The following is a 12,599-nucleotide window of genomic DNA, read 5'->3' as shown; positions in this document are numbered from 1 at the left end:
ACAGTGCTGTTTAATTGCGATGAACACTGACTTTTGTGTGAGAGCACCACATTTACATTATTAGTATGCTAACTTTTTCAGACTCTTTAGTTTGCGCAAACAAACCAGCATAAATTCAGTATGCAAATTACTCGCTACTGGGCTGCGCAAATCTTCGTCAGACGAGCATAATATTTGCGCAAACTAGCGCTCTCAGAGCGCGGCACGTTGCTTTTGATTTCTTTGTTTTTCTATGCTCGCATCACCCAACTTCGTTCGCCCCACACTCGAGGCTGCCGCTGTTGGGGTTGCGCGCAATCGTGACGGTGGCCAGCCTCATCTTCGCTGTAGCGACGCATCGTCATCTCGCCAACAACAGCACCGACATCTCGCGGCGCCGCTTGTGCTACTATCGTCCAATTGTTATTATGGCTTTACATGCTGCTTGTTGTTGTTGCACTCGATGAGCTTTTGTTGTTTTTGCTGATTTTTTTTCATCACTTCACTTCTTTTCATCTTCGTTTTTGTGTCGCTGAAGAAGCGCCGATTCGCCAGTAAGGCAGTAAGTACTACTAAAGTTCGTCGGCACATTTGCCAAATGAAACATTCAAATGTTGGTAACGATCGCGTGAAGACGTCTTCAGCGTCCGCGGCAACGGTTTTGTATTAAATCTTTTGGGAAAATCTACTCAACTCAAACGACTTCCTCAACTGCGGGTGTCTATAAAGTGGTTGGTTAGCTGAAGAATTGAAGTTTTCAAAACTACTTTGAATTGAAAATACGAAAATAATTTAAAATTGATTTTCAAATAAACTGTATTTTAATGCATTTAATATAAAAACGATGGTTCTTTAAGAAATATAAGTGTGCTGTGGATATTTAAACAATGATATTGCTTGCGAGTGTGGATATTTCATTAAAAAAAATATTTAATTTTTTTTACGGAAAGCAGAAATTTAAATGTTGTGAAAAAATAATAGTAACGTGATATATTAATTTCTGTATAAAAACTCACTAACTTCAAATCAAATCTTATGTACACAAAGTCTTTGAAAGGATCAAAAGGATGTTGAGTAAATTCAAATAAGAACAAAAAAATTACAGAAGTAAAGTTGTGTCCTGTTTAAGAATTGTGATAGGTTATTTATTAAATTTTAATGTACAAACATTTAGCAGAGAAATATAAACTATTTGTATATATATTGAGAATTTTAACAACAATAATTTGAAAATGAAAATAATAAATATAAAATAAGTATTGAAAAATACAAATTCTAAATTTTTACGAACAATATTTAAGTACCATAAATGAACCTCAAACTTTAAATAAAATAAAATATAAAAAAATATTGTTAAATAATTAAAAAAAAAAAAATTATTGAAATGTGTATAATTATAAAAATAAATAATAATTAAAAGTAAAATATTTTCAACTCAATGATCATAAACAGAATTATAATTAATTAGTTTTTACTAGTAAATATTTACTCAATAAAACAGGCAAGTTGAGATTTCTGATTTTTTTTTTTTTGGAATATGCAATTGAAAATTTTCGAGTGCTTAAAGTAGTTTAAAAGTAATTGTAAAGTAATTTTAAAGTAATTAAATTTTAATAAATTTATTGGCTTTTTTAGTTCTAAATAATATATTTTTGGTTATTATATTATATTTTAAACATTATACATTATAAATAATTAAATTTTAAGTATTTGAAAAAAAATTAACAAAAATTAATTTTATATAATTCTAAAATAATTCAAAATTTACGTTACATAGATTTTTTTATAAAAAGTTTAAAAAATTGTTTTTGAGAAAAATTTTGAAATATACGGCAACAAGTAGAAGACACTATTTAAAGCATGTTCTGAATATAGATTTTATTATTTTTTCGCCATTGAAATGAGTTGATATTAATTGGAGGCCTATTCATTAATCAAAATTGATTCCAAAACTAATAAGTGTTTTTAACATAGCAAAGTACATTTGAAAGCAGTTTAAAATATATATGTGTTTACTGTTTCAACTATTTTCAAAATTTATTAAAACTCAATAATTTATTTATTTAATATTTTAGTAAATATGTACTTTACTAAATATATTAGTTTTTGCTTTGAGTACAAAAACAAATTTGCGTAAAATTATTAAAATTTAATTTTTAAAATATTGCCAAGAGATAAATGTGATTTTATTACGGTTTTTAAATATAATTTTTTTATTTTTATTTTTATATATCAAATGCACAGCATAACCTTAAACAATAAAAACAAGCAAGCCAATAAAAGCTGTTGCTTGAAAAAAAAAGTAAAATTACTTCCCTCTGAAGCACATAAAATATTTCAATGTAAACTTAAAGTACTAAGCAATTAAGGGCGTCAAGAACATAACTAGCCTTAATAGCTAACAAAGTACCGAAGTTGCATGAAACAAACTATAAAACTACAAAACAAGAAAACAGCTCAAAAATGGCATAACGACCAAACCAATAAAAACATAATAAAAACCAATGACTACGCTAAAAACAAAAAGCCAACAAAAGATGTAAAGCACACACACACATAAACATTTATTGGAGCGCTGAATATGAAATAAGCTAACGTGCCACACTCGCCGCCACAGCCAATTCATACATAACATATAATCTGTTTATCTTGGCGATTTTCCCTTAAAATTTTTTATTATATTTATTTTGTTTTATTTTTTATTTTTTTTTTTTGTGCCGCGCTTTTGTTTTTCGCCTATTTGTTGTTGCTGTTATTATTATTTATCTACTTGTATTTGCTGTTGCCTTTGTACTGAACATTCAAAGAGTGAAAATGAAAAGGCAACTTGTGCATTATTCTGTGATTACATCAATTTCAGAGTGAAATAACGGCAACAGCAAAGATTGGCGCACGACTAACACACACACATACATACATATCTACATAGCTATAGACTTACTTATATAAAGCAAAATAACTTTAGAAGAAATACCACGAGTAACGAGAAAGAGTGCAACATTTGTTAAGACCAAGAAATCGAGTGCAACAAGTTTGGAAAAAAAACTAACAAACAACAAAAATAACAGCGGCATATATACATCAAGCCAACAGCAGTGACAGCTAGCAGTGACAGAAATGCGAACTTTTAAAGGTGAGTCCAAAGTGACCTTTATCATTACATGCATATGTACATAGATATATACAGATGTATGTATATATATAGAAAGCACAAATAAATTGCATGCTTAGTGACCTCTGTGTAAATATAAAACCATAAAACCAATAGCCGTAATGCTCAAAATATTTGTAGAGTTTTTTTGTATTGCGTTGAAGCGTTTGCAGTGTTTTTGGTATTTTTGGCATTTTTGTGTTTCACAATAATTGTATGCACTTGTAATGTCATAAGGATTTAATCGAGTAACAATGTGTATAGTTAATTTCTCATTTCATTCTCTCATTTCTCTCATTTTGAGTCATTCACAATGGAAAAGCTTGTCCACAATTTCTAAAACGGAACTACCTACATGAGACATTAGTCTCTAGCAACGAATTCGAATCGCCAACAGAGCAGAGAAATTTTGAATCGAAGACGGCAATGTTACTTGGCTAATGTAGTTGTTACTATTGAAGCTTATTTGACTTTATTGAGACAACGGCTGTGCAGAGCCATGTTTCGCTCCGAATTTCAGAATAATAGCTAACCTTCTAGCCTTATATTTTGATCATTCTAAATTTTAGAAATTTGATATTTGATTTTTTGTTACTTCAGAAATTGTTAAAAGTAAGTAGATAAGAAGTAAGGAAGGGCTAAGTTCGGTTGTTACCGAACTTTTTATACTCTCGCAATTTATTTATTTAATATTATATTATAGACAATTTGACCCACATATTCGTCATATATATGGTATAAAGGCAAAGGAGGTTCAAAGTTCTGCTATATAGAAAGTAGGTTTGGTTGTGAACCGATTTGGCCTATTTTCACAACTTATCATTGGGATGCAAGGAAAATATTACAAACTAAGATTCATTGATATTGGTCTAGTAGTTTCGGAGATATAATTTTTGACCCATAAGTGGGCGGAGCCACACCCACTTAAAATTTTCTATACTTTGCTTTGGCTACACTTAAATTTGTACTTTCTTTATAATGAAATTTAAGAAATTTCCTGTGTTTTACCTTACTGAATTAAAGCATTTTTAGTAGTTTTCAACATAACCATTGTATGGGAGGTAGGCGTGGTTATAATTCGATACCCTCCATTTTTGGACTATATAAGGAAATGCCTGAAAAAATCGACTCCTGAGAATTTCGTTAATATAGCTTTAGTAGTTTTCGAGATATGTACAAAAAACTTATTATGGGGCCCACTTTCCAAAAAAAATTCCATCCAAATATGCCTCTTCCTGGAACAATTCTTTGTATCATATTTTATTTCCATAGCTTTATTTATGCCTTAGTTATGGCATTTTATGTGTTTTCGGTTTTCACCATTTTGTGGGCGTGGCAGTATTCCGATTTTGCTCATCTTCAAGTGTTCCAAGTTTCATCAAGATATCTTAATTTTTACTCAAGTTAAAATATCACACTCCTGATTCTTATACTTTTTCTCAAATAATTTAAGGATACATCATTAGCAATAACAACAACAATATATGATGCCTAACAGGCCTTAAATAGCGGTAAAAGTTGTAAATAGCAATTGTTAACCCGTCAAAGTGACAAAACCAGCTCGGCAACTTTGCGACTTTGTTGCCTTCAACAATTGGTGTTGTTGTTATTATTATTATTATATTTGCAGCGAATTGCAAATTTTTGAAAGGTTACGACGCCACATGGCTGACGACTGTATGCAGCAACCAAACGCCACTTTTATTGCCAGCAACAAAACGGCCAAAAACTATCGACTAACATTAAAGTAAGAAGCAGCAAATAGCGTTCAACGCTGTTGTCAATAAAAAATAGTCGCTGAAAGCAAAAGCAAAACCAAAAGTTTGACAGCAGCCATGCCATCAGCAACAACAGTTAAACAACTGTAAACATTTATGGTGCTCAACATGCACATGACAATACACACATGCACACACTTGCTGACGCATCAAGCAGCTGATCAAGCAGCCAGACCCGTTTGCCGCCAAACTTGCAGCGTTGCGCTTGCACTTGCTCGCCAGCTTACATTCTAAATGTTGCGTTATTTATGGCTGTTAGCAGCATACCAACACGATTCAATTGTTGCTGCAGTTGGTTGTGTGTGTGTGCGTGTGTTCAGGGCATATAAACGCATATTCGAGCATATAAGATTGCCTGCTTACCGTTTAATGGAACTTTGGAAAACCTTGTGATTAAAGCGTATGCAACGCGTTGTCTTCTTGTTCTTATTGTCCAATCGAATGTCATCACATCTCATTTTTTGCTACACTTAATTATACAAATATGGATATATGTGCTGCTGTATTAAATCCGTTGCGAATGCGTGGTGAATGTTTACTGTGTCTAACTAAACCAACAAAATCATATTTAGCAATAAAACACTTGCTTGATTACATAGCAAGAACAAGATTGTAGCGGTACAAGTACAGGACAGTCCACTACAATGAATATTTGAGCTCATCTGTTCAATTTATTCTGAACTCGCGGAAAATTTGCTGAAAGACACGAAATAATCCCGTTTGCTGATGCGCAAACAATTAATTTATGTAGAACTGTCAGTGCCTCTCATTATTACCAAAATTGGTGGAATAGAATCACCTGCCGCTAGTGCTCGTCGAAATAATTACAGCGCAGAGTCTGGTATTAGGTAGGTAGGTATAGTGGATGTCGTACGACGCACCTAGGCCTTATGAGGCCCATTGTGTTACCACCGTGACTGGAATTCCCTCACACAACCATGTCCTCTTCTAACCACTCAGTGGTCTTGATGAAATTAAATAATTCAAAAATTTTTGACTGTGCAACTTCTGAGATATCGTCAAGGAAACCGCAAAAGATAGTTGCCATATATATTATACTAGCAGACCGCTCCGGCTTCGAACGAGTTTAAACAAACATTTCAAAAGTTATAAGTTTTTACACTCTCCCACAAATACATATGCACTTTGCCGTTTCTTGCGTGGGTTTATTTAAAAAAAGTAAAATGAGGAAAATTCGAACATGAAATTATATTTTATTTGCAATGAGCTCAAAAACTTGATTATGACCTCTAGTCTTTGGTGTCCGTTGTGTTTCTCTCTGATTATGAAGGCGTTGGGAACGCTGAGAGTTCGCCGCCATAGTGCGAGCTTGTATATTTCTAATAATTTGTTCTTCAAGCCGCTGCACACGCTCCGTACTCGAGTCTCAAGGGCATACTTGGGAGGTTTTGAAATTTTGTTCAGCAAGGAGCTGCGAGCACTCGTTACTCGACTCTCTGGCATGCGATTGTGATTGCAAGACGATTTTCAGTTTAAAGTTATCTATAATATCGCTATGTCCTGGATTCCATTGCAGATTTATTGTAAAATAGGAAGCTAATTCTACTAATAGCTAGTGGCATTCATTTATCAACTTCAAAGAAACCCTAAGAGACTTTAGTGATTTTAAAGCCGCTTGGCTGTCTGTGAAAATAAGACTGGTGTACAGTTCGAAGAAGAAGAAATTTGTAATCACAAGCATCAACTAAACAAGAGTGTGGTGATATTATGAAAGCCACATCAATCAAATTGCATTCTCTAACTGTTTGTTTTTGTTTTTATGTTTGTTTTTATGTTTATTTTTATTGTGTTTGTTGTTACTAGGGCTGCTATATATATTTCTGGCCTAATAATGCAAATAGGAATATTTATCAACGAAAATATTTACTTTTTCAAAATATTCTCCATCAAGATTTATACACCTTTGCATGCGCTCAAACCAATATTCGAAGCACTTTTTTGAGCCTTTTTTTGAGCGATTGTCAAATTGTGCGGGATCCAACGAGAACAAACCTTTTTTATGGCCAGGTGTTCATGCAATATCGAATGTATGCTGGTGGGAGAAATGCATAGGCATGCCTCTATCTGAAGGTATGTTACATGACGGTCTTGCATTATCAGTTCACGTACGGCATCGATGTTTTCTGGCACAACGGCTGTTTTTGGACGACCCTCACGGAATTCGTCTTTGAGCGAGCGTCGGCCGCGATTGAATTCGTTGTACCAGTTTTTCACAGTGCTATAGGATGGTGCTTCATAGCCATACAAAGATTTTAGTTCATCGATGCACTCTTGTCGCGATAATCCACGTGGAAAGTTGTGAAAAATGATTGCACGAAAATGTTCACGAGTTAATTCCATTTTTTGACCGAGATGATTTTTTTAATTCCCTGTAAATAAAACAATTCACGATTAAATGACAAAACGTTCTGAGTGATGTTATGCTAAAAAATGTCAAACTTTTCAATGGAAATGTCACTTAGTGTTGCCTAGGCCAGAAATATATATAGCAGCCCTCGTATTTGTATTTCAAGCTGGCTTTTATTGCTTTCCTAAGTGCTTGTTTGATACAGTTCGTTCGTTTAATTAGTAGTTTATTAAGAATTCGCATATTTGAAATATTAAAATTAAATTTTGTTATTTTAAGCAAAATCAATAACAAACAAGGAAAGGCTAAGTTCGGGTTCAACCGAAGATTTTATACTGTCGCAATTCATTGATATATCTTTATTAAGAAAACACACAATTTGACCCATATATTCGGCATAAATTTATTTCGCATATTAACCGATTTATAAGCTATTAAGCTCATCGCATTTTTGAGAATCCTGTAATCTGGTATTCTCATATATTCATATATAAGGGAAATTATGACCCGATTTTAACCTTTTCTGGTACAGAGACACACTATTAGAAGTAAAATATTTCATCTGAATTAAATTAAGACATCTGAGAGATTTACCGAAATTTTCGGTGAAAAGTTACCGGGGCATTGAAAAGTTATAGTTCGATTTCAACAATTTTTTCACAAGTGATGTCACAGATCATATACAGTATTTGTGTAAAGTTTTATTTCGCTATCTTCACAGGTTCCTAATGTACATATGTACATATATATTATAAAATTAAGGAATAAGATGGAATTCAAAAAAGAGTTATATGAGAAGTTGTCGTGGTTGTGAACCGATTTCGTCCATTTTCCAAACGAGAGTATAAAAATCAATATTTTAAACAAAATTTCGCAATTTCAATAATTTAATATATCAAATTGGTTTACATTAATAATATTATTTTTTTTAATTATATGCTTCATCGGTATATAAAAGCTTTAAGTGTGTTGCAACACTTCGATGCATTGAAAAAGTCAAGTGCAGGATTACATAAATATTCTAAAGGACAAACAAAAAATCCTTAAAGCCCAACCAAACTTTACTCAATTTTGTCGAGCGCATCGTGGCGGTCTTAGTAAATTCATAAAATATATTTATTTTAACCAATCATGTTTTTTCTACGAACACTTTCAACACCTTCTGCAACAATAATTTAAGATTTCCGCAATTATTACCATTTTTTAATTATTTATCTAATTAACTGCAACTCCGCCTAAAATGAATTATTTAAAACACTTTGCTGTTGTGTGAGCCGTAAAATTGCACGTAATCTTCTTAAATGTCACCGCTTTAAAAATTATACAAAGTAAATGATATGAAGTTCGTTGCTTAAGTCTTTTATCTCTCTCGCAACAACTAATTAGTGCTGCCAGCACAATCAATTATGTATAAAGTTTCTGGAAATTGTGAATGGGACGCATCGGCCTTGAACTTTATGTGCCAAAGCGGTGCACACACACATCCGCGCGCTTAGCTTTTGAAGTGTACTGGTGCGCTCATTGGCGTTGGTGAGAGCAGAGAAAAAACACGTGCCGCAGTTGCAAAACCGCAAACTGCCAATCAACAGCAACCAGAAGCTCAGCTCAGTTGCAGCTGGTTGTGATGCTGCCGCGCTGTGTTTACGGCATTTGCCGCTATTGCCGACAATTATTGCTTGCAACATGAGACCCAGCAATGCCAGCAGACAGAAAATACGCAGATTGAGAAGAGGTCGCCTCGCCGCCAGCAAATAAATGCTCACCCAAAACCGAAACAATAAAAAAATATGAATTTAAAATTGTGCTTAATGGTAGGTAAGCGGCAGTTTGCGTTGGTATGGCACTCTTGGCGACACAGAAAATTTAACACAATCGCTAAATTGCAACAGTAAAAATGTTGGCATACACATGTATGTGTGTGTGTGTGTGTGTGTGTGTGTGTAAGTATGCATGCGCGGCTGTATTTGTTTCACCTACAACTTTTTTCCGCGGTTAGCTAACCATCCTCACTGCTTTCTGTGCATATTTGAATTTTATGGATTTTTTTGTTATTGTAATTTTTTGGGTTGGCAGCCAAAGCCAGCCATTAATTTAATCAACGCAACTAATAATTATAAAGAAAACAAGCTAAGTGCTTTATGCAAATACTCTCAATTATGCAAAAGCGTGAATAAATTAAATCTTTTTGGGAAACTTTGCGCTGAGGAAAATTTTAATTTGTGGGAAAAGTGTGTGGATTGCATAAAGAAATAGCTTTGAAGGGAAATATGTATTTCGCAATGTGTAGTTAAGTACTTTTAATGAATTAATTTTTGGCGTTAAGCAATAAAAAAATAATACAGCAAGTTTTATATATGTACATATATAAAATTGCCATAAAGCAGTGAATAATAAATGCTTCTTTACCATTATTATTTTTTTTATTTTTGGGTGAAATATACAAGTTTTGTCGCATAAAGTTCGGTGTATTCATATTTGTGCCGTTTGTTTTATTACAAAATATTTTAAACAAAATTCAATGAAGATAAATGTGGAATTTAAATGCTTGCTCAGCCGATTTCAGTAAATATGTAATTTTTATATTGCTTAAGGGTACCCGAATATTATATACGCTCACAATATATTTATTAAATTGTATTAAGAGAACACATAATGTAACCCACATACAGCCCAATACTGTGCACTTTAAAAATTGAACAAATTTCTAATTTCTAAAAATGTCAAATTTATCAAGCATTTCGTATTCTGTGTCTAAAATAAAAAGCTCTTTTCTTTATAAGTTGTTAAGAAGTAAAATGCTCTTGATAAATAAAATATCTCACTGTAGATAATGGAGATATTTTACTTTTGTCGTTATTTTTATACAAAGAGGAAAAATATGAACATGTCGATGGCTCGCGTTATTGTGCCGTTTTTATATTAAGAAGTTTATTTTTCCCTTTTTTATATAAAAAATTGAAGATAATGATGGTAGCTTTGAAGCGAATATATAGCCTCTGCCATCCGCAACCTCAACCTAATTAAGAGCGGCACTCCCTGTTTGGTTAGAGAGGTTAACGAAGCTCTTGCGACCGAATAAAGGCGGCATAACCTTATCATCTATATAGAGTAAATGGGGTTGTAAAACCAAACCAAATACTTTGCATCAGGTCTAGGAGGCTTCAGTCGATATCTCGACATCGGAATCGGATAGATAGGCTGATAACCTGTCAATCGCAAACCAAACTTATCAACGAAGCCAATAACGACCTTTTGCGTGAAAAATATGGCCAGATTCGTGCATGGAACATATGCGCACTCTCTGAAACTTCATCTCTAGACCAAGAACAAAGCATTTATTGTGAAATTGAAGTTAAATTATTAACCATTTTGTAACAAATATTGAAATGCATGTGAAAACGTGCGTTATCGACTAATTCAATAAATTTTTCAATTCAATTCAATATAATTGGACAGAAATCAGCTGTTTCTGTTTACATTATTTTGTTTCCCACACGCATGGGGAAAAGCTATGCGTACTGAAACTTTCTATTTTATCAAAATTGTCACAGAATACCAAAAAAATTTATTTCTTGACAAAAAATTTCTAGGCAACAAAAAATATTATATATAGTATATGGGGATTGTGGATTGGGGTAATCGATTTCGCCCATTTTCAAACTATAGAATTAGGATGCCAAGAAAATGTCATGAACGTGCGTTGAAATTTCTTAAGTAGTTCCTGAGATATGGTTTGCGACCCATAAGCCAATATGAGTACAGCCCTTCTATGCCATCTTTAGGATTTTTTTTCGTTGCATCTGTTTGCCTTCATCTCTAGTACAGTGTTTAAATAAATCCTGATAATCACATTTCTTCATATCTTTATTTTTGGCTTTAAGCGCTTCTTTCTTAATGTTAGGTCACTAATTTTGGTATCCTTGAGTCTTCATAATTGAAATAGACGCGAATTAGAGATTTTTCGACATAGATATTTATTCAGATATCTATAAATGTCTAACCTCTCAAGATTTCAGCATTACTAAACTGAACGCATTTGTCATTAAACTTAATTACATTTACCGCATGCAGACACTTGGTTATTAAATTTAGACTTCCTTCATAGCCCAGGGAGAAATTCTCCAATTACGCAAAAAAAAATAAATAAAAAATAAAAAAAAGTTGCCTCACATTTTTGGCGAATCACTGTGAATAGCGCCAGCCGCATTTATTGCATTTTATTACTTGCAACTCAGCAGATAAAAATCAGCGCAATGCTGCACAAGCAAAGCGAATGCAATGAAAATGAAAAAAAATATTCTAAATAAGAAATCGGAAAAATCAAATAACTATAGCGCGAACAAAGGTGGAAGAACACGCCAACAATGCTGCAACGCAATTGCGGCGGAAATTCCGGCTGCTCATATTTTGTTTATTGTGGCTGGGTCGCAGAAGCAACGCAGCACCGAAAACCAAACAACAAAAAAAAAAAACAAAGCACAAGGCAAACAGGCTTTACGCCGGTTACCACTTTGGCGTTGGCTCACGCCTGCAAATAGTAAATCTACAGCGCTGTCTGTCTGTAGAATATTTTTGTGCTGTTTGCCGCAGAATCTCAGCGCTTTTATTGCAAATCTATTTACCCATTTTATGCTGCGGCTGTTTGTTGTTGTCATGCCGCTGTAAGCAATTTGTTGTTGCCAACGGCTGGGAAGTGCTTGTAACACAGCGTCATCAACCGAAATGTACACATATATACAATGCATATATATGCGCATACCCTTTTGTTTTTGTTTTTGTATTTATTTCAGCAATTTCGGCAATTTGATTGCTTCTGCTTATGTTTGTGTTGTTGCTTATCAAGTCGTAGCCACATTTGCGTAAAATTTGGCGCTGTTTATTGTTGTTATGCATGGACCATATATATGTATTGTAATTGCTTCGTCGCTTTATGCACAACTACACTTTCGTGGCAACTGACGCCTTTGGTGTCAAGTCGCGTTCGTTGCTTAATTCTTTTGTATAGTCGTATAAAGCGGCATTGAATGCATCGAAGACAGACAAATTAGCAAAGAGTCTGTTCGCGTTGTCGAAATCTTTATTTGCTTATTGAGCGAATGGATTAAAAGCCCTAATTAGTATTGATAATTAAGTTTAATGAAAGAAGACGATTTATCAGATAATTGTTGTTGTCGGTGCTTATAAAACAGTGAAGTAATTTTGAGTTATTTGTTTTGAAATTCAAATAAAATAGTTAAAAAAATTAACACATACTCCTTACAAATTTTAATACTGTTTAGCACAATGTAAAATCAACACTATAATACACTGTACAGCATAGATA

At 33.4% G+C, this 12,599-nt stretch overlaps 1 protein-coding gene across 4 annotated transcripts in view; it reads left to right on the top strand.

Annotated features, from left to right (window-relative positions):
- Window positions 1-567: 567 nt before the first annotated feature.
- LOC105213590 (uncharacterized) overlaps window positions 568-12,599 on the top strand; it is a 48,188-nt gene continuing 36,156 nt past the window's right edge. Inside the window, exons 1-2 of one of the 4 annotated variants that reach the window (XM_011186510.3) lie at window positions 568-710; window positions 2,909-3,112. In XM_011186510.3, coding sequence (XP_011184812.2) covers window positions 3,097-3,112 — 16 coding nt within the window. In that variant the 5' untranslated portion in view covers window positions 568-710; window positions 2,909-3,096. Of the gene's footprint in view, window positions 715-2,839; window positions 3,113-12,599 lie in introns of all 4 variants that reach the window. The other 3 variants (XM_029041243.2, XM_011186511.3, XM_029041244.2) reach the window with 3 other exon arrangements.

The sequence above is a fragment of the Zeugodacus cucurbitae genome, chromosome 2, assembly GCF_028554725.1.
Source record: "Zeugodacus cucurbitae isolate PBARC_wt_2022May chromosome 2, idZeuCucr1.2, whole genome shotgun sequence".
NCBI lineage: Eukaryota > Metazoa > Arthropoda > Insecta > Diptera > Tephritidae > Zeugodacus > Zeugodacus cucurbitae.
The sequence above is the reverse complement of the archived record's forward strand: the minus strand, read 5'-3'. Positions and strand labels throughout refer to the sequence as shown.